This window comes from Halichoerus grypus, chromosome 6 (assembly GCF_964656455.1).
Source record: "Halichoerus grypus chromosome 6, mHalGry1.hap1.1, whole genome shotgun sequence".
Taxonomy (NCBI): domain Eukaryota; kingdom Metazoa; phylum Chordata; class Mammalia; order Carnivora; family Phocidae; genus Halichoerus; species Halichoerus grypus.
Genome location: NC_135717.1, coordinates 77,328,108 through 77,353,843, shown reverse-complemented (window position 1 = coordinate 77,353,843; position 25,736 = coordinate 77,328,108). Strand labels below are relative to the sequence as shown.

Genomic DNA, 25,736 nt, shown 5'->3' with positions numbered 1-25,736 from the left:
TCAAGGCCCTCTCTGGAGGACTGCCAGGCAGATGGGCTGCCCTGTGCACCCCTCCAGTTACCCTCTCTGGAATAAATCACCTCTTGACCAGGAAAAGGGTTCAGTTTTTCCTTCTCCACAAGCAGGATGGAAGACACTGCCCTGCATAGCTCTGAACGGGAGACCAAGGCCGCTTCCTAGGGGCCTCCTGCCGCCTGGGTCCTGCCCCTCTTTGCCAAAGGGAAGGAGGGGAGAGGGGAGAGACCCAGAGGGGGGCGGGTCGGGGCAGGGAGAGCTTGGAGGAGCATGGGGAAGGAAGATGGAGGTCCGCAGGAAAACAGCGTTCAACAGCTTTCCTCCTCTCCAGTTGGAAGCGATTAATCCATAGGTGCCTTTTTTCTCACATTTCAAGGGTGAGCGCTGCCCTCTGGCCGTGAGCTCCTCTGGTGTGTGTGTGTGTGTGTGTGTGTATGTGTGCGCGCGCGTACCGCGCGTGCCTTCGCCTCTGTGTGCTGCTGTCGCTGTCATCACAGATGTACCCCCAGCTGTCACTCCATTGCTCTGTCTCTTTGCTCGCGCACACGCGCGCGCGCTCTCCTCTCCCCTTTCTTCCCCGCTCCTATCTGTCTCCCTCTGTCCCTCCCTCTTTCCTTCTCAGTTTGTTATTGACCCAGCAGCCCCGTCCCCTTGGCAGCGGCAGCAGCAGGCATTCCTTCTCCCCGGAGCTGTGTGCTGCATGCCAGGTCCCCGCTCCCGGTGGACTGGGGACTCAGTGCCCACTGCGCTCTGCTTGGCAGTGCTGTCTGGATTTCTCCAGGAATCCCGGGAGGGTCTCACTGGACGGTTTAGAGCTACTTGATTTAAGGAGCCTGCGGTCAGGGTGAAGAAAGGTGAGTGTTGTACGCTGGAGGGAAGGCATGACGGGCCGGTGGGGGTGCAGGGTGGCTGGGACACAGGGAATGGGGCCCATCTTTGCTGGATCTCCTGGGCTTGCACAGACAGCCGCTGTTACCTCCTGCCTGGGAGCAGTTGCCGGGGTTGGGGAAGTGCTCAGGACTGGACATCGGGGCAGCCCAGAGACACAGGGCACAGGGCTACTCTGACCTCTCAGCATTGGGGAGGTGAGCTGGGGTTCTGCTGGGGAGGGGGCAGCGGGGACAGGGGAGGGGAGAGGAGAGCAGTGCTAATGCCAGATGACAGGCCCGGGTGGCATAGAAACCAGTCCCTGCAGCACAGAGAGTGCCAGCCAAGAGCCCTGTGCCGTCTGCCTGCCCGGCTCAGCATTCACAGCCTGATGAGCTTGGGTGCTATGGGAAAGGGGATGCTGGTGACAGGGCTGGTACAGAGGGCGGCTGGGTGGGGGGGGAGGGTGGTGGCAGGCTGGAGGACTGAGCTGTCTGAGGTATGCGGATAGACCTCGGGGCACGGCCTCTTTGCAGGATGCTCTCAGCGTGGGGTTGCTGGCCTCCAGGCAGCTGTCCTTGGACAAGGGTGCAGAGGAGCCCTTCCCGGGCTGGACGTGGCCCCACGCAGCTGTGGGGGAAGCCTCTCTGGTGGGGGCGTGGCTGGGAGTGGACAAGGGAGAAAAGCCTTGCAACTCTTCCTTGGCAAAGCCCGAGGCCCTGCTCCCAGCCCTCCAGGGGCCCAGGGACAGGGGGTGGAACCAGGCTTGTGAGAACACACTCAGGGTGTTCCCCAGCTACATATTGGGTCCTCTAGCTATAAATGGGTTGAGAAGCCTTGTGCCTCCTTGGTGGGAGTTGTGGACTCAGCCTCGGGGGAGTGGGTGGTGTACAGCTTGGCCATGCCCGCCTGGCGTCCTGACCCACTAGGGCATGGACATCCTGAGTTGGAGTAGGAAAGCGGCTCTCAGCAGCCCCAGGCCCATTTTGACAATGCAGAGAGGGAGGTCTGACTGGGGGTCCCAACCACCCAGCTCGGTTCCAGGGGCTACTTTGTCTTTTCCCTGAGCTAAGCTGTCGTAGTGGGTGGGAGGGATGGTGAGAGTGGCACCTGGCTTTCAGGGCGCATAGGGCATTGCTTTGGCATGACTCAGATTGACGCCTGGCAGCTTAGATAACTACAGCGGCGGGGGAGTGGGGGGTAGAGGGTGGGGAGGCTGAGCACGTGGAGGGGGCGGGGAAGTCCAGCAGGAGGGAAACCCGAAGCAGCTTCCTGCTCTTCCCACCCCACCTCCCCACTGCCACAATCTCTGGCACTGCCAAAAGAGGGAGCCCAGGAAAGCCAGCCTGGGGGTGGCAGGAGAGGGAGGGACGTTTCTTAAGCAACCGATCTGGTTTCTTTGGGGTTTGGCTGGAAGCTGTGTCTGGGGTCTGGATGAGCAAACCTTGTTCCCATTTCCTAGGCACCAAAGCCAAGGAGAGGTCGGGTGGAGCTGCTTTGGGCAGGATGGGTAGCATGGGATGGAGGCAGGGGAGGGCCTTTATGTAATGTTGGGGTATCTGGGTTGTCTCAGGCAGTCTCACCTTTCTCGGGGTCTCCCTCCTTCTACTCCAGATCAGGCCTCTTCTGCCCCCTGCCCAAGGCCACGGCCTGCGCCCATAGCCATGGCCTCAGTGAGCAAGCTTAGTTTGTTCACAATGGAGAGGGGCTCCAGTGAGGAATGACTCAGGGGGCCTTTCTGTTCTGATTCCCAGAAGATCTGTTTGGGACTAGGAATATTCAACAAGGAAACCAGGATGCAGGAAGCTTGGGGTGAGAATGGGGTATGTGTTTTAAAATGAACCGGAAAGGTTGGCCAGTTCCAAGTACAGAGAGATTTTTAAAAACCTGCTTCCGCGCTGCCTGGGCAGTGTGTGTTATGGGGGTGACAGGCAGGAAGAGACTGAGCATGTTTCCTGGAAGGGCCCAGATGGCCAGATTGGAGGCAGCAGGTGGAGAGGCCAGCCCTGCACGGTCCCCACCAAACAGGGCTCAGCTCAGGCCATCCTGCAGTCCAGGTCCCCCTACACCCTCTTGGTGCCTCTCACCCGCCTGTGACCTTCACCTGTCTGCAGAGTGAAGTGGGTGCGCAGGTGACCGCGAAGGCCCTTTCTGCGTCTCAGTTCTGTGAGTCTTGGATGCCGAGGGCATGCAGAAGCCTTGTCCTCAACTAGGGACACTTGACCAAAGGGAGATTCCGGTGGAGGCAAATGGCAGGGCCATCATGATGTCCTGAGTCAGGGACCCCCAGGCTGAGGTTCAGTGGGGTTTAAGCCCTTGTGTGGTTTGGACACTGGACCTGGGGAGACGGACATGACAGAAGCATCAGAGGAAGGTGTGGACGCCAGGCTGGTGGTGGGTGTGTTGGAGGTTTCTAGCTGAGGTCTGAGCCAGCTCTGCTTGGAAGATTAACCTCTGTCTGTAGGAGAAATTGAAGGGGCGGGAGCACAGAGAGGCCCCCGCCCCACACCATCCAACCTGAGCACTCTGTGGGTTTGGGGGCTCCAGCAGGCTGCTCCTCGCCCATGGGGCTGAGGACAGGTGCTCCACCGGGGAAGCAGCTCCCACCCCCAGGCCCCAGGGGATGCTGCTGCACCCACTCAGCTCGGCAGGAGCACGTGGAGCTTTCTGCTCTTACTGCTGCCTCCTGTTCTGTCACTACCCTCCACCCCTGGCTTCTCTCCTCACCTCAACACCCAGCCCTCCGCCGGAAGGGGTTCTAGAAAGCCCCGTCCAGGTCCTTTCCTAAGATCTTGGCCACCTGAGGCTTTTCCGCACTGCATTGGTGATGTTACTGGAAGGAGGGGCCTGGGAGGGGGCACTGGGCTGGTGTCTCAGTCCAGTTCAGCTCAGCTGGTTTCTTCACCAGCAGGAGGGGCAGCAGAATGCCTGCCTCGGGGCCAGTGAGATCAGGGATGAGGACATGCTGCATAAACTGTGAAGCACTGTACAAACAAAATGTTGCCTCTCCCGTTTTCGCCTTTCTTTCCTACACCTGGAACCTCTGCATGTGAGCGGATCAGACGGAGCCAGAAGCCTACAAAGGCAGCTGAGTTGGTAGCTTTGTGGCCAGACTGCTCGTGCCCAAAGCTGTATTCATTCTTCCGTGGCCTAACCTGAGGCAAGTTACTTAATTTCCTTTGCCTCAGTTTTCCCCATCTGTAAAACCTCAGAGAGTTGTTCTGAGGACTAAGAACACTACATACAGGTGTTTGTGGCTATGGTCATCCCTCCTCCCCATACAGAGGCTTTTTGAAGGAGGTTAAGGTCAGTATCCTCCCCGCTGTGCCCAGGTCACGGCCATTCCCAAGATGGGGCCTGGGAGACAGACCCGCACGGCCTCCCGGGAGGTACCAGGGCCTGCTGGGAGAGAAGCCATCTGTCTTGTGCTTCTCAAGCTTGAGTATGGGATCTTGTTAAAATTCATATTCTAGTTGGGTGGGCCTGGGGTGGAGCCTGAGAGTCTGCATCTAAGAAATTCCTAGGTAAAGCCCAGGGACCACACCGAGTAGCAAAGGATTCTCAGGGGTTCTGCCTTTGATTGCTTGTAGCTCTTCGGCCACACCCTCCATTCCAGCAAAGGAGGCCCAGTGCCCTGCTGGGGCCCAGCCCTTCTCTCTGGTGTCTCTGTCCCTGGGACTGAGACAATGAGCCGCGTGAGGATTGGGAGCAAGTCCAGCATCCACGAGGCTGTGGGACCTGGAGATCTTTCTGGTGGGTTTGGGGGCTCCGGCAAACCCTGCTCTTTTCTGTCCCCCATTCTCCATCCTGGGTGGGGACTTCCCTCTCAGACAGTGTACATCTATTCCAGCACCGGTCAGCGCCTGCTGCAGCAGCTGCATTCCTAATGTAGGTCACCCCCTTTCCTAATGAGGCTGGATGCTTTTGGGGGTGGGAAGGGGTCCTTGGGTTGGAGGTGTGCTTGTGGACAAAGGGCCAAACAGCCAGGAAGTGCTGGGTTCTAGCCCCGTATCTCCCTAAAGGTCACTTCCATGGTGCCCAAGGAGTCGGCTCCGTAGGGAGCACAGGTACCCCTGTCCCTCCCCCGCCATGGACCTGGGGGACTTTGTTTTCATCACATTTCTCCAGAGATGCTGGGGTCAACAGTGTCCTGTCACCTCGGAAGATGACACCTGGGGGTCTGCACTGTGGCAACTTGCCTGACTGGTTTTGTACAGCTGACATCATCCAAGGCTGGGGATGGGGCATCAGGACCTGCTTAAGGCCGCTGTCTCCACTGACTGGTGCTTGCTGGTCAACCCCTGGGATCACTATTGGGGTGACACTGAGGTCTGGGATCGGTGGGTGGGGTGGAAAAGGAGAGCCTGCTTGAAACAGAGGGGAGCAGGCTCAGGTGGAAGCAGGGCCTGGGCTTGGGCGAGAGGGATTCTCTGCCGCCTGTCTCCTTGCAAAAAGCTGGAAAGGGCAGGAGCAGAAGCCTGGCTTGGGTCTTGAGCACCCCTCTGAGTCTGAGTAGAGAAAATGTTCTGGGGTAGGGACTGCCCCGCGGGGTTTTCGTTAGACCTTATTCCTAGGTTGGAAGTGTCCCTGTACATCTGTCTGCTGGGGGCTTTTGCTGGCTGAGTGTTGGCATCTGAGGGGGAGTGCTGGAGGGCTGCCAGCCGGGCATGCGTGTGTGCATGCGTGTGTGCGTGCGTGTGTGTGTGTGTGAGCACGTGCCTAACTGCATAGCTCTCTGTGGGTGTGTTTGCACCATGTGCTGTGTTGGGAGCTCCAAGCATGTGTCTGGGAGCCTATGTGCACCCTGCTCTGTGCACACATAAGTGTCTCCCCATAAGGGCCATTGCTGGGTGACAGTCACCAGGGAGTGGATGAGCAGTCAGACTCCGAAGCCGGTGACCTACCTCTGATCTAGTATGTGACCTTGGGCAAGTTGGTCATCACCTCCATGCCTTGGATGGCCTCCAATGTGCCTAATATTGTGTGGGTGCTGTGAGCTCTGGATGTGAGGCTTCCTGCTGGAGTCCGAGATTGTTCCGAGGGTCAGGGCCTGAGGGACACAGAGAGGGTGGGCACCGCTGTCTGGGACGGAGGTCCAGAAAGCCTGTGCGTGTGAGCGTGCCCCGCCATGAGCATCCTGCCATGGGCCATCTGCTCAGGAATAGAGAAGTAGACCCATGTGTGAGGCTGGTGGGACCAGGAAAGAGGTGTCACCTAGAACTGCTGCAAGGAGGAAGGGAACTGGGGCTTCCTCACAGCTATCATGGGCTCAAGTCCAGGCTGGGCACGTTCGCCTGAATGATCTTCTAAGGTAGTGTGTCCTAAATATAGTAAATGTTAACTCTCCTCCCTTAATTAAATTGATCTGCCCCGAGATTCCACCCATGAAGTCTTACCGTCCCCACTTTGAGAGATAAGATAACTGAGGCTCAGAGAGTTTACACGGTTTGTTTAAGGTTGCCCAGCGAGGGAGTGGCGGGGCCGGCAGTGAACCAGAGGCCTGCCCACCTGGGCTGGAGAGAGAGCCGCTGGAGAAGACGCCTGAGCTGCTCCCATCTCCTTCACGCCTCAGCCCAGGGCCTGGGGATCCATCCAAGAGGCAGTGTGGGGACCCGGGCTGCTCCCCACACTGCACGGCAGGGCTCTCGTGTCACAACACTTGGGAGGCTGGCACAACCTGGAGCCCACCCCCCCACCCCAGGGCAGGAGGGGGATAACCAAAGCCAAGACCCCTCCCCGCCCCAGGCTGCCCTTGCTGAGAGCACAGCTGAAGGGCCTGCGGGGGTTGCTGGGTTTTAAGTGGGTTTTGCGACCGGAGGTGCTCCATTCAAGAGTGGGGGCTGGCGAGGCACTGAGGGGCTGCAGCAGGACCCGAAATGCCTGAGGGAAACCCGCTTCACCGGAGGCAGAGATTTCAGAGCTGAACGAGTTAGCTTCCCAGCAGTCCTTCCACCTCCTCAGCTGCCTGCTTAACTTTGCCTCTGGCTTCTCCGGATTGGCGGGGGGTGGGGGTGGGGGGGTGGGTGGGGGGCTGGTGGTGGGGGTGGTGGTGGGGAGACGGCGGGGCGGGGTGAGTGAGAGGGGAGGCTGTGACCGGGGATCACGGAGGGATGAGCAGGCAACAAAGGAGCCAGCCAAGAGCGGTGGGCTGATGGGATGGTGCCCTTTGGGGGCAGGAGGGGCTGGGCTGCGGGCAGAGTCTTCCCTCCCCATGCCCACGCCCTTCCGCACCTTGTCCCTGCCTGCTGCAGTGGCACCACGGTCCCCTTTCCCATCCCTCTGATGGGGCTGGGAGAGTGGAGGCTCTGGCCTCTGTCTGAGGGCCTTAGCCATACCTGGAAGGAAATGGGGACCACAGGAGGGCAGGTGTCCCTTTTCCTAGTCTTAGGATTGGGGCAGGGCAGGTCCTGAGACCCTAGACAGGGTGACTACCCCTCTTTTGTCATCTGCAAGAGAAAACTGCTTTCTTGCCTCCCCAGGCCTGCTCCCAGCCCTCCTTCGGCTCCGAAATCTCATCCTCTCCTTCCTGTCCCTGTCTCCTGCACGAACAGCTGCTGCAGCATGAACTCCCTGAGCTGATGAATCTTATTATAGACCAGCGGGCGGAAGACAGAGCACCGCACCTCACCTCTCAGGCGAAGGTGGAGGGGAAGCGGGAGGCCAGCCGGCAGCAGGAGCAGGGCCTGGGCCTCACGCCTGACACAGCAGCAGACTCTGCCCCCTCGGGGGCCATGGTGAGAGCAGCGCTGGGCCCGGGAATGGTGTTACTATGGCCTCACTCTGCTTACCTAGTAGATATGTCCCTCAGTGTCCCCACCTGTGATATGGGGGAAAGCTCACAAAGGAGGCCATGTGGCCCCAAAGCATTTTAGAGATCAACATGCCAGAGAGGCAACAGGAGAGGCAGGGGAGGGACACTAGGGAGGCCACCGCTGGTGACTTCTGCGTCCCACAGGCAGAACTCAGCACTGGGCCACAGGCCGGAGCCTGCCCTCCTTGCCACCCTAGTCACTCCGGGAGGGGGAAGGTGTCCTGGCTTCTCTGCCCCTCGTTCTTCTCCTTCCCCCACCCCGGGAATCATAGCTGAGAAGAACAGGAGAGGGAATGACAAGGAGTGTAAAGAGACACCGGGCCCTCTCCTTAACCCCTGGGCTGGAACGGGACCTCGAGTGCTGCTCAGCTCTCATTCTCTCTCTCTCTCTCAGGACTGACAGGCAGCACACACCGAGGGGCTCCTCTCTCCCCAGAGGTGCAGGGCCGTAAGAGCTGTGGCATTCACCATGCTGACTCGGGGCAGTGGCCCCGAGCAGAGGTCCAGGCTTGCCCTGCAGTGGAGGCAGATCTCCTGTGAGTATAGTGGGGCGGGGGCCGGTGGCAGGGGCTAGCTTGGCACGAAGTGATGCACACCAGGCTGCAGGAAGCTCTGATCTTTCTGGGATGCCCAAGGCCCGGGAAGCCAGTGGTTACCCTCTACAGTCTTGCCTGTGGTACTGGCATCTGTGGCAGCCAAAGAAAGAGTTGCCGTTGAGAGCTTTAGTGGTTGAATCAGGAGCTGGAGGCCATGACGGTGGTTCTGTGTCTCCAGGTGGGTCTGTTCCTGCGCCCAGGAAGTCTACCCCCATCCCCAGCGGTCTGGCTTGTGGGAGTCCTGCTGCTCTAATGGCAAGTCTCCCTCTTGTCTTTCAATGCTGGGTGAACCTGGAGACTTCTGTCTCAGTCTTCCTAGCTCTGAAATGGAGGGAACTAGAGAGCTCTTGGATTGCGGTGATGGAAGGACCACAGGGGTTGGGTCCCAGCCTTCCTCTTGCATATGGGGAAATTGAGGTCTCCATTTCCTGTAAGAAAGCCTTGTAAGTTGTCAGGCTGAAAGAAGCCATGAGAATTCTCTTCAGTAGAGGGAAAGGGCCCAGGTCAGTGAGGACTGGCTTGTGCAAGGCTACATGGTAATAGGTAAGAAATAGTCCTTAGGGACATTATTCTGCCTGACTTCTCCCCTCATACACTTGGCCCGGTGACACAGCTGCAGGACATGAGCAGCCTGAATTATTCACCATGTGAGAGCGGCTGATCCCTGAGCCACTCAGATCCCGTTTCAAACTCATTCTAGAATCACTCAACACCTCGCAATACAGGATTATGTTTTCTTGTCACCAGAGCTTTTATGTCACCCGGAATTTTCAGGGGTGGGGGGAATAATGGCTTCTGGTTATGATCCTTTTGTGAGGGAAGCTGGATGGATTGACTTCTTTTCTGGGGAAAGTGAGGTCTGAAGAATGTTGATTTTCAAATGGCATGGTGCGGGGTAGGGTAGGGCAGGCTGACCTGGCAGCAGAAGGGTTCAGAGGGGTAAGAGGGTGAGAGGTGACCCCATGTGGCCAGGAAGGGTCACTGGTTGGCTTCCATGGCCATGACTGTGCTCGTTCCTCTTGAGAATGAGGAGGCTCAGGTGTCAGCCTTGCAGTCCGCCTCTCAGCTGTCACTGACCCCACAAGTGTGGGGGGAGAACAGTCCCACACTGTTCCTTCAAGCTCTGTTCTTGGGGACACCAGACAACCAGACATCTGCCAGACACAGACTCAAGACCATCCCATTCAGGTGCTCAAGTCGGGGTGGCTGCCTTTCTGAGTGCGGTCACCTGGGCCATGAACTGGGTCTGATTCTCCATCACTTCCCTGGCTAGGGTCTTTCCTCTGTGCCTCTCTTTCCAAAAGAAAATGACCACACTGCTGCTTCCTTCCCCTCTGCACCCCTACCCCCAACTTGGAGCTATACTAGGCTAAGACATGCCACGTGTGGAAGAGACAGAGCACAAAAGGGCACTCCCACCCTGCCCTTATAAACTCCCCTGTGCTGTCAGATCTGCATGAATCCCACATCCAAGATGGAGCCAGTAATTTGCCAGACCGGGTGCTGACTTGGTGAAGTTGAACTATTTTGAGCTTACCCATTTTCTCTTCCACAGTGAGCAAACATCTATGAGACTCAGGAAGACACTTGAGGGGAGTTTGGCAGTCCCTCTGAGAAAGGGCTGCTGAACCATGGAATGAGCTGCTCTGTTGTAATTATTCTCTGAGGACGCCCCAGCCCTTCCCCAGGCTAGACTCTGAGGCTGCTTACTCAGAGGGGTCCTGGGCAAAACATGGGACCACAAAAGGAATGCTGTTAATGGGTCTATCCTGCAGAAATGCTACCCTGCAGCCTTTAGGAACAGGAGCCCAACCTAAGCGCATGGTTGGTTTTAGAGTGAGAACAAATATGAAACTTCTCCTAGAACCTATGATTTGCAGTGGTTTGTGCCCAAGTGTTCTTCAGCATGGAAGTGGATTTGTGCATCTTATCCTCATCATTTCTACTGTGGTCTCTGGAGTGGGACCCTAGATGGGCTCCTGGTCTTCATGCTGTTACTGGCCCCCCTCTTGGATCTGACAGCACATGGGAGGTTGCAGGGGGCAGGGGTAGGAGCACCTCTTTGTGCTCTCCCTCTTCCACGGTGTGTCTTAGCCTAGGGCAGCTCCAAGTTGGGGGTGGGGGGTGCGGAGCGGAAGGAAGCAACAATGTGGCTATTTTCTTTTGGAAAGAGAACCTTTCTCTGTGATACTGGGAGAGGAACAAGGGAGCAGGTTTCTTTGACATCCTTACATCCTTTGTTTTGTCAACATCTATGGTAGCAGTGGGGCCTGAGCTCCCAAGGAGATCAACCAGGGGAGGCCCCATGAGCTGGGGCCTCCTTGTGGAACAGCACTGCTCGTCCTTTGCACTCAGGCCTGCCATTCTCCAGGATCTTACTCCACTAAAGTGGTTTCTTTGCCAGATGTGCTGTGAGGCAAGAGCCCTGCGGACACCATGTGATGTCCAGTAATATAGACGTGCTTCGGGTTGGTTAATTATCTTTTTATGTGGTCCGTAAAGGTTTGTGCATTGATCATGGCTTAGGCCAAAGCAGATAAAGTCAAGAGGCCATTATGTTACAAATTAGAAAGGCGGGAATCGGGAATCGAAGCAGGAGATGGTAACCCCCCTTCCCCGCCTGTGGCTTTCTTTCCGCCTGTCTGTCCCCCTCCCCTCCAGGGATCACCTGCTGGATCATGCTGTATGCTGTGGAGGCCCTCCCTGCCTGCCCCTTCTCCTGTAAGTGTGACAGCCGCAGCCTGGAGGTGGATTGTAGTGGCCTAGGCCTCACCATGGTGCCCCCCGACTTGCCCGCTGCCACCCGAACCCTCTTACTCTTGAACAATAAGCTGAGTGCCCTGCCAAGCTGGGCATTCGCCAATCTGTCCAGCCTGCAGCGGCTGGACTTATCCAACAACTTCCTGGACCAGCTGCCCCGGTCCCTTTTCGGGGACCTGACGAATCTTACGGAGCTGCAGCTGCGCAATAACAGCATCAGGACCCTGGACAGGGACCTGCTGCAGCACTCGCCCCTGCTCCGCCACCTGGACCTGTCCATCAACGGGCTGGCCCAGCTGCCCCCTGGCCTTTTTGATGGACTCCCAGCGCTGCGCTCCCTGTCACTTCGCTCCAACCGTCTGCAGAACCTGGACCGGCTGACGTTTGAACCCCTCGCAAGCCTGCAGCTGCTGCAGGTTGGGGACAACCCCTGGGAGTGTGACTGTAACCTGCGTGATTTCAAGCACTGGATGGAGTGGTTTTCCTACCGAGGTGAGAACAGCTAGTCCTGCCTGGATGTAAGGAATCAGGACAATCACCCCTGGCCCAACACATTTCCTGGAGGCTGGGCGCTGACTCAGGGCCGAGGTCCAGGGAGAAGGGGGTGGCCCTACCTCTCCACTAGCTCTGGGCTAGAAGAGTCTCAGCCTGGGCTCCAAACCATCGGCAGGGCAGAGAGGCTGGTGCTGCTCCACGTTCTTCTCTGTGTGCCCCTCCCAGCTCCCAGCCTCCTTCCTCTTCTTTTTCTTTCAGACTGACTCACTGTAACTTGATCTCACTTCTGTAGGTATTGTGAGGCAACTTAATAATTTTTCTCTACATCCCACCAGGTATGCCTCTGGGCTTCCCTGGCATGGTAGGAGGAAGAAAAACCACCCTTGCTCGTCTGAATAATACAGCAATTTCTTAAATATCCACAGTTTCAGGAGGGTGGAATATAATTTAAATCCACAGATAAAACCAAATTTTCATTTTGATGATGATCTCAACTCTCCCAAGAAGTTTTATATTCAAAGCTTTTAATAAGAAGCCAAATGGCTTTAGTTTTACTCTTTCCCTTCCCTCTTTTGGGGAAACTTCTAGAATGATCTATAAGATGATTAAATGTAATGAAAAGGAGGGCAAAGAAGTGAGTGTAGTAGTTAAAAGTGCCAGATCCGGATTTGATTTGTGGCTCTGTCACTTACTAGCTGTGTGATCCTGAGAAACCTCTCCGTGACAGTGTCCTCATCTGTAAAATGGGTCAAATAACAGCTATCTGATAGAATCATTGTGAGGACTAAACAGTAATGCATGTAAAGTGTCTTTTTAAAAAAGATTTTATTTTTTTGTCAGAGAGAGAGAGAGCACAAGCAGGGGGAGCAGCGGGTAGAGGAAGAAGCAGGCTCCCTGCTGAGCAAGGAGCCCGATGCGTGACTTGATCCCAGAACCCCGGGATCATGACCTGAGCTGAAGGCAAGAGGCTTAACCGACTGAGCATCAGCATGTAAAGTGTCTTGAAAAGTACTTAGCATAAAGCAAGTCCTCCATAAAACCTATTCATTTATTTGTTCATTTGCTACTAGTAGTCATAATATTAAACAGACTTAATAAGACAGAATTTGGTGCCCAGCACAAAGTAGATGCTCCATGAGTACTTGCTGAATGAGCGAATCAATGTGAAAAGAATGCCAATCCTTTTCATCAGTCTTGCTCTTTTTGTTTCATATCCAGCCACAATCTCAATTATTTGCATGAGATTCTCCTGTGTTAGTTAATTAAACAATTTTACAGGGGAGCCTGGGTGGCTCAGTCGGTTAAGCGTCTGCTTTTGGTTCAGGTCATGATCCCAGGGTCCTGGGATCAAGCCCTGCTTCCAGCTCCCTGCTCGGCAGGAAGCCTGCTTCTCCCTCTGCCTGCCACTCCCCCTGCTTGTGCTCATTCTCCCTCTCTCTCTCTTTCTCTTTCTCTCTCTCAAATAAATAAATAAAATCTTTAAAAAAATTAAAAAAATTTTTACAAACTGTAAAGTGCCATAAAATGTTAGTCACTATGATACTTTCTCCCATTCTTGTGAGTCAGGAAATAACAATTAATACTTATATAGTTTCCAGTTTATAAATATCTTTTCATGTACATTATCTATTTTAATCCTTATAGCAGTTAATCGAGTCAGCCATTCTTATTTTATGGCCAAGAAAACCAAGACTCATATGCAATTAAATAAATTAAATAATTTGCATGAGATGACATGGGCAGGATTCAACCTCAGGTCTTTGAGCAGGAAGATGAGGTCGCCACCATCTCAACACCTGGCTCCTGCCTGTACAAAGGTGGCCCTTGGACACACTGCGCTGGATGTAAGACTTGCCACAGGGGCCCCAGGCAGTCAGTGGCACGGGGGCACTAGAGGCCAAGGGTCTCAGCCCCATGTATTATCCCTAGGCAATGTCCTTGTCCTTTCACATAGTTATCAGGAACTAAATTCTCAGCACAAAAGGGCATGGAGTGGGAATGTCTATTTTTGGAACTTTTCAATAGTACAGTTGTTTTCAACCTTGCACTTCTTAAAAAAAAATTCCTGGGATGTTTTCATCAGCATCCCAGGCAAAGCGTATCTATTGTATAAGGAGATGTGCAGCAGCTGCTCTGGGAGAGGGACTGGCAGGGAGGGGATGGCAGGAGCCTGTTCGGCAGGAGCCATTTGGGAAGGGATCTCTTGCTCGCATCCAGATCTCACTGGAACCTGATAGAGGGACAAAGTCTGACTCTGACTTCCTAGGGGATTCTCCTGAGCTACCTTCTCTCTCACCCCACCCGTGTTCTGCATCTATATCCTCTCATGACCTCACCATGGTCCAGCCTCACCATCGTCATGATGAGCCTGTGCACCTCTTGCCGCCCACACCCCCTCGTTGGTCCTGGCCCCCTCTCCTTTGCCCTCACGGGTCTCAGGGCTCCCTCCCAAGATGCCACTGCACTCAGAGAAGCCGTGGTCGGGGTGCTGGTGGGCTGCTGGATTGCTCTTAAAGAGGAAAAGGCAAACGTTCTCACCCAACCTTTTTTCTCCCCACTCCAAAGAGGTAATCTTGGACAACCAAAAGTTTCCATATGGAAAAGTGGTGGCTGGGGCAGTGGCTTTTGACTTGTCTTTTCTGTGAGACGGAGGAACTCTGGAGGGATAAGATATAGTGAAGAAGTGTCCTGGGTTTACAGATGGGCGGGGAGCAGGCAGATTCAGGGGCAAGGAGAGGAGCAGAACTGTGGCCCGTGCAGGACTGTTTGCATTGCTGAGTCTTCCCTGAGCACCAGCACATGTTAGCAGTGCTGAACTGCTGCGAGTCAGTTTGACTCTGGACAGAGCAGGCTTGACTGAAATGGTTGTGTGCTTCTCTAAAATGGGAATAATGGCAATATCCATTTTGTATGGCTTCTGTGCAGGTGAAATGACATGATATATGTACCTCACCTATCATGGTCCTTGGCTTCATAAATGCTAGTTGTTCGTCTCCCTTCCTCTCCTACTGATGTGAATCCAGGACCGACTGCATTCCTGGGCCTTCCATTTTGGGGACCTGGGGATGGGGAGAAGGAGTCCAGGTTCTGGATGCCTGGTCAGCCCCTGCTTTCTTTCTCCCCTGGATGCAGGGGGGCGCCTGGACCAGCTGGCCTGCACCCTACCCAAGGAGCTGAGGGGGAAGGACATGCGTGTGGTCCCCATGGAGATGTTCAACTACTGCTCCCAGTTGGAGGACGAGAATAGCTCAGCTGGGCTGGATATTCCTGGGCCGCCCTGCACAAAGGCCAGCCCTGAACCCGCTAAGCCCAAGCCAGGGGCGGAGCCTGAGCCAGAGCCCAGCACAGCCTGCCCCCAGAAGCAGCGGTATCGGCCGGTGAGCGTGAGGCGGGCCATCGGCACGGTGATCATCGCGGGGGTCGTCTGTGGCATTGTGTGCATCATGATGGTGGTGGCAGCTGCCTATGGCTGCATCTATGCCTCCCTCATGGCCAAGTACCACCGGGAGCTCAAGAAGCGGCAGCCCCTCATGGGGGACCCGGAGGGTGAGCACGAAGACCAGAAGCAGATCTCTTCTGTGGCCTGAGGGCCCAGCCCCACTTGGCCTAGGTAGGAAGGGCCGGGACAGCATGCGGGGGATGGCTTCAGTAAGCGCTGGCCCTTCCCTCCAGCGCAGTCCCCTCTTGCACGCGTGCCCCCAGCCCTCCAGCAAACAAGCCCCAGTGCGGCTGTCTCCATGAACTTCCAAGTCTCTGCGGAAGCCGCCCTTGCACTAGAGGCTCCTGCTCCTGCCCCTCTCGGGGCCACCGAGTCTCTGGGACAGCTGGGGGGTCTCCCTAAGCTTCTGGCCATGGGGAAGGAAGGCTATGTGTGCAAGTGCAGGCTTCTGGACTCAGTGTTCCTCTACTGTCCTTCCTGCCCTGGGTCACTCTCCCTACCTCCTGCTCATAGCACCTCATCTGCACGTAGGTGTGGGGAGGAGGGATATGGGGGCCAGGGGCCAGTTTCCGTGACCCCCTTCTAAGCCAGGAAGATACTCTCAGCTGCCCTTCAGAGTCCAAGTTGGGTCCAGCTTTGAGCCGCCAGCACTAATGTACAATCACAGCAACCGTGGCATCTGGACCCAGCACTTAGAAACACAGGACACACTCCCCCTGCTGAAGCCACCATGTCCCTCTGCCTGCTACAGGCCACACACCAGCCACACTGCTCCCGGCTTCACCCATTCCTCTCACACACACTCAGCATCACCAGCGCAATTACATCGCCGGGAAATCTCTGTCTGTCGGTCTGTCTGTCTCTCACGCACACAGAATCACATGGAGACAGAGGTCATGAGAACTCAGGGAGTGGAGACCTGTCTCCCCCCTGTGGGTCTCTGGCCCTCAGGCCACAGACCCTTTTGCTTGCTTACTGCAACCTTCTCGAGTCAACAGGGGGGAGACGCCCACACCGACAACACAAGGATTCCTTTGAGATCCTCTGAAGTGGGCCAGAGTGGTGCTGCTGGATGAGACTGCCTGTCACCATGGTAACCCTCTCACACCTCTCCTGCTGGGTTTTCCAGGGACACCGGCCCAGAGGCCTTGAAGCTGCAGCATGTGTGGATGGCAGCCTCCCGAGAGCCCAGGCACATACCACTGGGCATTTCTTCAGCGCCGTCTAAGGACATCATCACTGCCAGGCCCCGTGGGGACCCCCACCAATTCCACTCCTATAGCCTGCAGCCCAAGAACCATTGCTCTGTACCCCTCACCCCTCCATCTTCAGCAGCTCTGGGCCTGGGACCTCGGGGTGGGGACTGGGTCACGATTGGCGGCATCTTGGGAACGCAGACGGCCCTCGCGGAAGCTCAGTGCCTGAGCAGACCCCAAGCAGGCCCCCGGGGTGGGGAGAGGGCTGCACGGTCTGCCCAGAGGCTTCAGGGCTGGGCTTCCTTCCCAGGGTTTTGTGTGCTCAGTCTGGCTTCCTGGAGTGTTTAATTGCACCTGGACTGGGCTCCAAACCAGAGCGTGGGCCAGGGGTCCTGTTTGTTACCTGTAGCCTACACCAAAGGGGTGGCAGGTGAGGAGACGGCTGTGCGGGGGTTTGGGGGTCACGAGTCCCCTTTTGTAGGTCGTCCCCCACCCCATGAGTCTGATCTCAGATGAGTACTAGGTCTCCCTCTGCTGGACACCCGTTTTCCCATGGCTTACGGAGAGTCAGGAGGTATCAGGCTGGTTTCTGGCTCTAAGACGGGGTCTTGCTGGTGGCCTGGGAAGAGGCTTCCAGAACGCGGAGGCCAAGGCTCTGAGGAGGGACAGGGCAGGACAGGGCAGGCCTATCTTGCCTTGCACCCCTCGATCCTTCCACCTCATAGAGGACCGTGGTAGGTGAGGGGGGCTGGGGGGGCAGGGAATGCCTTTGAACAGCGAGGGCCTCAGTGCAGGCTGCTTGGTGGACTGCGGAACATGCCTCCCTGGGGCTGGGGCATAGTCTTCCTTCTTTTGGCTTTCCAGCTGATACCAGATCTAGGAATTTGCTAAAGGAAAAGGAGGGGAGGGGTGGGTATTGTCAGTGGTGGTATCTTCAGCCTGAGACAGAAGATTTTTAAAGGCAAAATTATATTTCTGGTTTGTTGTTTCAGAAGAACAATAAAGACTGTATTTTCCTATGTACCTCTTGGTTTCCTTGGGTGGGGAGGGCATGTGGGCTCTGGGAGAGGGGCTTCCTGCCCCCTTACCTGCCCAGGCAACTACAAAAAGTGCTGCAGGACCTCACCCCAATGTCCAGAGCTCCATCAGAGAGATGGGAAACTCCTGCCTGAGGCCTCGCCTGGGGGCAGCGCCGGGACAGGTGTCGAGGGCTGAGCTGGATCAGAACGGGGTCTGTAGCTGAGTGCAGCAGGTTACCCGGGGGCTGGGCTGACGGTATGAATTCGTGAGCCTCAGGCTGGTTTCACTGTGCAGCACTGGGGACTGAAGGTGAGCGGGAGACCATCACTGCTCAGTGCCCGCTGTGTGCACATCTGCCCTGGCTTGAGCCAGTCCACCCTGGCAGTCAAGGGCAGAGGAGCCAATGTGGTAGGAAGGCGTGCATTTGCCCAGAGGACCCTGCTGTGTAAGGGGAGGTGGCGGGAGGACTCCCTAGGAGCTGTTCATTATGTTTCATGAGACTTGGTGAGATTGGGGGTGTTGCTAACATGAAGGAGGAACTCTGTTTAACTTATATTCCTCTTGCACCCTCAAACTGACTTTAGGGACAGGCAGATGACCCTCTGCACTTACAAATATGATCCTTCCAGGGCTCAGCAGGTGGGGACTCAGAATTATGAACTGGAGGGCTGGGGCTGGGGAGACCAAGAGAGGAGATGAGCCAGAGAACAAGGTCTTGGGGGTTGTTCGCCCACCTCAAGCCGGAGTGACTCACATCCAGGCCTGGACTGGCCTCTGGCTGACTGGGCCTGGCCTCTATGGTTCATTAGTCTTCGGAGACCAGGATGGAATTATCTCCTTCCTAGGAGCTTTCCTTTGGCTGATATCCCAATGAGGCCGGAGCAAGCCGTAGGCAGAAGTGAGCCCTCCAGGTCCCTTTCCTGGAGTTCAGCGGTACTCCCAGCAGAGCTGGGCTGCTTGCCTTTTAGAGGTGGTGATAAATGTGGGGTGCTGCTTTAACAGGCAGAGCGGACCTGAGAGACAGTCTTCCCCAAGCCCCGCTGCAGAAGCAGAGGCCAAGGTCCCTCAGCAGCCCGGCACAGGCCTGGGTAATGTGTAGGTGTGTCGTACGCGCCCCTGTTCGGCGTGTATACGTACAGACCCATCCGCACAGAGGCAGGGCCCTGAGGAGAGGAGCGCTCGCGGCTCCAGACAGCAGGCTCACCGCCAAAGGCCTCTGGACGGGGGCACAAGGGTATTGCACAGCATGTGCTAGAGGAACACGCTTGCAGATTATGGTGCCACCATCATTATGCTGGGCAATACTCCCCAACTAGGTCTGGAGGGCATGGGGAGTTGAAAATGGATTCTGATCAAAAAGTTAGATTCCTAGAAATTCTGCATCACCTCTTGGTAAATCACCTGCTTAGAGATGAAAAGGATCCCTCCCCATTCAGCTGCCCTTCCGTAGGAACCCGTGGCATGGTACGCACATCTGGCACGTACCTGGCCCCAGTAGTTGGGCCTAGTGCCCTTCTTCTACCTTCTCCTCTTGCTCAGGGCACACCATCACCCATACGGCCCACCCATCAGCCACCAGTGCTTGCCCAGTCCGGGAGCCCCTATGCGTACAGTGCCCCCGGTTTCCAAGGGATGAAACTGTCGGGACAGCACACCGGTCGCCTCCCTGCTTTGAGCCCCTCTGGCCCAGGGTCAAGGAGGCTGAGCCGTAGTCCAGGGAGGGGAAATTACAAAAGGAGACCCCCCCCAAAACTTGAAGCATAAGGTCTCTAGTGCCCCACTCTTTTCCTATCATATCCACACACCCCGGAGCCTCAGAGCCATTGTCTGCAGTGAGTTAAACCAGAGGCACCAGGACACGGTTTCTATGGCAACCCCTGGAGGCTCTAATTCAGCTCTGAGTTAAAAATGATATCAAATAATTGGAGAGTGCAGGAGAGCGCATCCAGCAGCCTGACCCGGTGTCCCCTCTGTTCCTAGACTCTTGGGTATGCAGGGGCTGAGAGGGTCCACGCCACGGAGGGAGCAGGACAGGGACACACTCAGCTGGGACCGCCGAACAGGCTCGAGGGAAACAAGTTTGGGTCCAGTTTTGGCCTAGCAATGGGTCTGGGGTTAGCACACTGTGGTCCAAGTTTAAAAACGCTGCTGAGATGGCACGAGTCCCTTCCGAATGCTAGAGCAGTGCATCCTGAAGGCCACCGGTGGGGTGCGTGTTTCCTTTGGTGGGAAGTCAGGGTTGGACGATCTCAGCCAGACCCCAGCCTGCTCCTCCCGCCTCCTTTGCCCTGAACCCAGCCTGGGGAGACAAGGCTCACCCAGCCCTGCCTGCGCCCCGCCCCGCCCCTCTGGCTGCGGAGTCCTTTCTCTGGGGTCCCTGGGGAAGCAGGACAGGACCCGTGATGGCTGATGCTTGAGCGCCCACTGGACTGCACAGCTGTGCAGAACCGAGCTGGGGCTGAGACATGGGAACTGAAGCCAGGATAAGGAGGGTTTCACCACACAGGCCTGATCATGCTCAGGCAAGGAGGCCCAGGTGCAAAGGACTCTTTTAGGTACCAAGAAACCACCACATCCGGGCAGCTGGGGAGGGTCACTGGGTGCTCTCATCCCCTTTGAGGTCAATGGCAACACAGGGTAGGAAGCTGGGTCTTAACCTGTCGGAGCTTCATTTGACTTCATAAATTCTTTTGGATCTCAGGTTTTATAAACAAAATGGCTTGGGAAGACTCCTTTTTCCCTCAGTCCCTCCGTTCAGCTGGGAAAACCTCTGGCCGGAGGACTGTGGCCCTCGCGGACCACAGGCAGGGTCCTCCTGCTATTCCCGTGTGCCTTGTTCCTGACCTCGACTCACAACACCCCGACCGCCGTGGTGCAGAGGGCAGCTCCTACCTGCAGCAATGGCTGTCTTCTTGTCCACGGTCACGGCCACAGCTGTGCTGGCTGTCACTACCATGGGCTGGCCTGGACTTTCTGGGGAAACAAAAATTGCCAAGTCACTTTCTCAGCGCCCGGGGAAGAGCCAGTGGTTGGGTGGTGGGTGGGGAGGCTGAGAGCACACTATGAATCCCAGGAGAGGGCAATCCTTGAATAAGTGAGGTGGGGGGGGTGGTGTTGGGGAAAGCTGTGGTGGCTCTGTCACTTTCACCCACTGGTTTTTGCAGAGCACCTCCCACGTGTCGGGGACTGCCACCTCCCCACGCAGATCTGACCCTGCCAGATAAATACACCAGGGCCCCTGGCGGCCTGGACAATGCAGTGTTGTCTACGTCACTAGGACACTGTAAGTTCGCGCTGTCTCTGGGCAGCAACTGTCTGCTGGCTGTTGCCTCCCTCGAGCTCAGGGACCCTGCTGTGACCTGTCCTCTCAGCGCGGGTTCCACCCAGAAGACTTGAGTTGCGTCAAATGATTCTTTCTAGCAGAAGGACAGGCTGCATTCCAGAACTCGCGGTGGCTGATCCTGGGCTGTCCTTCATCAGTCACATGAGTCAGGGTGACACAGCCCCTCTGGAGGCCTGGCGAGGGCTGCCCCAGGCACAGAAGGCTGGCGGGTGCCTGGCACATCCGAGGCACCCCATAAATCCTGGCCGTTGGGGGCCAGCCTGCCGCCACCACCCCATTATCAAGCCACCCTTTCACTGGCTTACAGACAGTGACTGCACTTCTGGGACACTCTGCCCGGCTCTTGAAGGGGCTTGCTTTGAGCTGCTCTGCCTCTCTCTTTTAGGATAATCAGGTCACCATGGGTGCAGAACTTAGGTGGCCATGTCGGCTCGACATGAAAACAGAGCTTTCTGGCTTGGCGGTGGTATGGGCTAGTGCATGACCCTGGGCTTTTCAATCTTTGTCAGTCCAGGGACATGGCTTAACTTTTCGAAGCATTCTTTTTTTAAAGATTTTATTTTTATTTATTTATTCGAGAGAGAGAGCGGGGGGGGCACAAGTTGGGGGGTAAGGGAGGGAGAGGGAGAAGCAGGCTCCCCGCAGAGCAGGGAGCCTGACACGGGGCTTGATCCCAGGACCCTGGGATCACGACCTGAGCCGAAGGCAGACGCTCAACCAACTGAGCCACCCGGGTGCCCCTTTTCAAAGCATTCTTGTCTACAGGCCAAGTTCCATCACTAAAATTCCCAAGAAAGGGGCAAAATTTTTATCAAGTGCTGTCTTGTGAGAAGGTCTTTATATCAAATGTCGCTTGAAACACGTCATGAGAAGCTTACGTGGAGATCATGTGTTGTCATGGAACTTAAATTATGCTTTCTTGTATCTATTTTGCGAAGATCATCCATCACACCTTGCTATAATCCAATGTCTCACAGAAATCCAAAATTACTCTGATTCTAGAAACTTAATATGTAGCATTGTCCTTGCTTCTAGGAATTTGCCATGATAAAACCACAATAAACACAGAAGTCAGCTTCCTCCCCCCACTTCTAGAAACGCCTGGAAGCAGGAGGAATAGGCCTGAGGCACCTGGGCATTGGCGAGACTCTGCTCTGTGCTGGCGGATTTCTCAGGCACTGAATGCAAAAGACAGTTCCGCGTGGGCAGAACTCAGCCCGCCAGGCCCCAGGCAAAGGGCAACAGAGTCAGCCCAGAGAGGCAGAGGGAAGCCTCCATTCACCCTGGAGGCGGCTCCTCGGCCTCTTCGGGGTACCCGCCCCCCATGAAAACGAAGCTGTTGTTGTTTTCTTCCTTGGGAGAGAATGAGAGTGTGCAGAGGTGCCCACGTTTCTCCAGGCACAGGCAGGAGCTAAAGCAGCAGGCGAGGGTGTGAAAAGAGAGCAAGCTCCTGCCTCCCTACTCAACCGTCCCCCCTTTTGGGTTGCCAGCTTCCCTCTCTTCTCCTTGCGGCTTAGTTCCCCACCCACCGCCCTCCTACCTCACCGCCACAAAAAGCAACCCCGGCAGCCTTCAGGCAGGGGCCCAGTGACAATGCAGGTAGGAGGGAGCCCTCCTCCTGGACTGGGGGCAGGGGCCAGGGCTTCACCCCAGAGAACCTCCCCAGGACCCTGTGGGTGGGAGCCCCTCCTGGGGGAGCCCTTGATGCTGCTCTAGAAGGTGACACGAAGAAAGAGCTGCCTCTTTCTGGCTCTGGGGGGCAATGTGGGGAGGAGACCATCACCTTGGCTTTGTGAGCCTCCCTTGTGGGCTTTCACTGGGAATAACAGCACTCACTTCCTCTTCCCCTTCCTGCCTTACACTTAAGGTGTAAGGCTTTGGTGGGCAGAACTTGGGTTTGGCCTGGCTCTATGGCTCCCTAGCTGTGTGATCCTGGGCAAGTCACAGAACCTCTCAGAGCCTCAGACTTTTCCTGTGTAAGAAGAGAAGTAATAACAACACTTACAGGGCTGTGCAGATTAAATGAGTTATAGGCTCTGGAACGTTTTGTAAAACATATTAGCGATGCATTCAGTGGGGGGAACAGGCATAGGATGGAGAGGTGGGCTTAGGCACAGGGTGAAGAAGATGTCAAGAGGGCACAGAGGGGGCCTCCTTCTTGCTGCCTGCAGCCCCAGGAGAAGCCCCTGGGAGCCTGGATCTCCCCAGCTGTCAGCTCAGGGCACCTTCCCCATCAGGAAGCTGGAGGAGGGTTTTGGTGGAAGTGGAGGCTGGAGGGTTTTGGTGGAAGGGCATCTCGAAGGGAAAATAGAACTCTCCATTCCAGGTAGACTCCCAGCTGGGGTTCTCCATTTGCCCCACTCCCCTCCTTCTCCTCCTTCTCCTCCTTCTCTCTTTCCCCCTCCTTCCTCTCTTCCCCCCTCTTCCTTCTCCTCCTCCTCTCCCTCTTCTTCTCCTTCTTCCCCCATCTCTGCTCACTCTGACCTGGACACAAATATTCCTAGGCCCTCTTGCTCCACTGTGCTGGGGTCAGTTTCCCCCAGAGGTGACCTTGTGGAGGACCTGCTCTGCTGCAAACTCTTGGGGCCCTGGATGTGTCCCTCAACCTCTCTGGGCCGTAGTCTCTTGACGTGTAAATTAAGAGGGTGAAGCTATGCAACCTCCAAAGTCCGTTTCTGTTCTAAACATTTTGCAGTTTTCCTGGTGCTCTGTTAAAGTCACTAAATTTTTCTTTTTGGGGGCTATTTTTCAGAGTGGGGGCTGGGGGTTGGGAGTTGGGTGCCGGCAGCTCTGAAACCCTTCCTGGGCCTTGGACTAGTAGGGATTTGGTGGCTTGGTCCATAGGGCCAATCTTGGCTGCCCTGCTTCCTTACTGCTTGAGGCCCCCCCCCCCACACCGTGGCCTGCCAGCCAGGAGGTGCCCCATTATTACTGGGAGTTCCTGAGGAGCAGACGGGGAGCTCAATGTTGCAGTTCCTGGGAGACCCTAAGGGAGTGAAGACCAAGCTGCTTTCTTTGGGAAGAAGTGCCGTGGGGGCAGTGAACCTGATAAGTACAGTAGTCCCCTGATGGAATAAAGTCTGTTACTTTCATCTGGGGGAGTTTAAGAAATTTTCAAAGACACTCAGATGTTTAGAAACAGAAGAATCTTAAAGATCAACTCTTCCAATATGCTCCTATTTGGAATTTGGGCTAGAATCCAGCTCTTTTTGACTTCTGGGTCAAATCTCTTTCCTTTGTGCCATGCTGGATTTTTAACTTTGGCTGCTGGCTAGGGGATAAAATGATCTGTCCTATATTCAGGGTAGCGATCAATAGCGTGGAAAGGCATGAGCGAGCTTTCTCAAGGTGCTAATGTGTGTCAGGAGGGAAGGTTGGAAGGGAACCCAGAGGCGTCGACATCCTGTTATGTACCTGCTCCTGTTTTCCACCCAGAGCTGCAGGAGGAGGCAGCCCTGGCCCCAGCATGGCCCCAGGAGCACAGGGGTACGGATTACCTGGTCCCTCTGTTGATCGGAGATTGAAGACAAAGCTGCCAGCAGGCTGCTCGGCGGCCTGGCGGTACCACAGAGGGAAGCGGTCCATGGTGAACACACTGGCCTCATCCTCAGGAGTCAGGAACTTTCTGCAAAGAGAAAGATTTGGTACCCCCCCCCCGCCCAAGATCTGGGAACATGTTTATCCCTTTCTCTTTTTTTCACACAAGGTCATCTTGGCTGGACCAAGAAGAGAGATTCATCTCTGCTTTGGTAGGATTGCAGGTAGAAAATATTAGCCCCTAGACAGATTTTACCCCGGACAATGTTCCCCAGAAATTCCTGTCTTTTCCAGAATCAAATGCTGTTGCATCTGATGACACATTAGTAGCTAGAAGAGGTAGAGAGCCTGTATTGTGAAAGGAGACTTTTTTGTTGTTGTTGTTAAATGAAAACTCCTTTGCCTGCAGGGTTTATTTCTTTTGGATATACCCTAATTTCTTTTTGTCTGGCTAACTGGCATGCCTGGATGGGGAAATTGCATAGTGAATTCTATCACTGCACTAATAGAAGGGCATAAATTCCTCCAAAACGGTTACTTCAAAAGTCATTGCCTCTAGGGTTTAAAATGCATTATGAGTTATCTTTTTCTTGAGCAGCTTTACCTTGCTAATTATGGTTTTGCATTCCCTGAACACACAGCAGCCAGCAGAAGGGAGTGTTGGTCCAGAAGCAGAGTGGGAGGCAGGGAGAATCTGGTTTGTGGATTAAAAAAAGACACTGTGGATAACCCACAAGGTGGATAATTGAAGTTTGATTTTAAGAGTGGTTGGTTGGCTTACATACCCAGAAGCTACCTGCCTTGTTGCACAGTTCCTGAGCTCTCCAGTCATGTCATGGTCTAGGTGAAGGGAGCCCTCTGGAGTTGTGCGGCACCTGTGCGGCCACTCATGGTGGCTGCCTTCATAACCCAGGAGGGTCTCTCTGTATTGAGATTTCCTTCTTCCATTCTTAGAAGCCTTTCAGAGAGGATGCAGGGGACTGCCGAGGATGCTTTACACCCTTCATACTGCCAGGTGTGGTTCACCCTGTCCAACTTTGGCGAGACAATGACATGGGTATGCGATTTTCTGAGTGAGGGTGGAAGTTTAAGGGGATGAGGAGGTACGAGTGGGGGGCCAGCCGGAGGGGTTATGAGTGTGGGGAGGTCAGTTCCCAACACTGTTCAAGGCGTTTGGGTGAATCTACAGTTTACCCACCAGATTTGGTCCATTGAGTCATTTGCTGTGTCTCTAACTGGACCATGGAAAGGGTTAGCGAGGTGGAGGGCTCTCTGTTCACCTTTCTGGGAGTGAGGGGAGGTGGGGAGAGAGAAAAGCAACTTGATTTGTTCTCCTAGAAAGCCTCAGCTTTCCAGCAAGTGTGGATCTGTCAGAATCCTGGAAGAAGCTCATAGATGGCTGAGTGTGCTTGGATTCAGTGAGAGAAGCAGTGAACAGGTGGGAGGCAAGGACTGTGGGGTGCCCCCTCGGCCATTCTCCTCCAAGTGCCTGCTGGCCTCTGCCTATTTGGGTCTCCTGATTTGTGAGCCGCAGGTGGCTCTGCTCTACCAACCCCACCCAGCCCCCTTCTCTGGCTTCCATCCTCCCTTTCCTGCAGTACTCAGTGGGGAGGATACCCTGGCAAGCCGGTCTCCCAGAATCCAGGCTTTGCTGGGA

General features: G+C 55.4%; 2 protein-coding genes across 6 annotated transcripts in view; one reads left to right on the top strand and one right to left on the bottom strand.

The window, feature by feature from the left end:
- CACNA2D4 (calcium voltage-gated channel auxiliary subunit alpha2delta 4) overlaps positions 1–25,736 on the bottom strand; it is a 123,964-nt gene that overhangs the window by 25,385 nt on the left and 72,843 nt on the right. Inside the window, exons 25-26 of the mRNA XM_036103050.2 lie at positions 24,040–24,167; positions 20,092–20,172 (exon numbers count right to left, since the gene is read on the bottom strand). Coding sequence (XP_035958943.1) covers positions 20,092–20,172; positions 24,040–24,167 — 209 coding nt within the window. The remainder of the gene's footprint in view (positions 1–20,091; positions 20,173–24,039; positions 24,168–25,736) is intronic.
- Positions 448–17,198, top strand: LRTM2 (leucine rich repeat transmembrane protein 2). 5 transcript variants are annotated; one of them, XM_036103056.2, is made up of 7 exons: positions 453–869; positions 4,473–4,635; positions 7,434–7,616; positions 8,088–8,229; positions 10,951–11,541; positions 14,677–15,154; positions 16,113–17,198. In XM_036103056.2, exons 4-6 carry the CDS (start codon positions 8,163–8,165, stop codon positions 15,129–15,131), a joined length of 1,113 nt encoding a protein of 370 aa, XP_035958949.1. In that variant the 5' UTR covers positions 453–869; positions 4,473–4,635; positions 7,434–7,616; positions 8,088–8,162; the 3' UTR covers positions 15,132–15,154; positions 16,113–17,198. The 5 variants fall into 5 exon arrangements, with proteins under 5 accessions (XP_035958950.1, XP_035958949.1, XP_035958948.1 ...); XM_036103055.2 differs by having other exon boundaries at positions 7,362–7,616; XM_036103054.2 differs by lacking the exon at positions 4,473–4,635.

Coding starts and splice junctions, on each gene's coding strand:
- LRTM2 (XM_036103054.2), top strand. CDS start 8,163: ATGCTGACTCGGGGCAGTGGCCCCGAGCAGAGGTCCAGGCTTGCCCTG. Junction 8,230..10,950: donor GCAGTGGAGGCAGATCTCCT/GTGAGTATAGTG, acceptor CCTCCCCTCCAG/GGATCACCTGCTGGATCATG. Junction 11,542..14,676: donor GGAGTGGTTTTCCTACCGAG/GTGAGAACAGCT, acceptor CCCTGGATGCAG/GGGGGCGCCTGGACCAGCTG.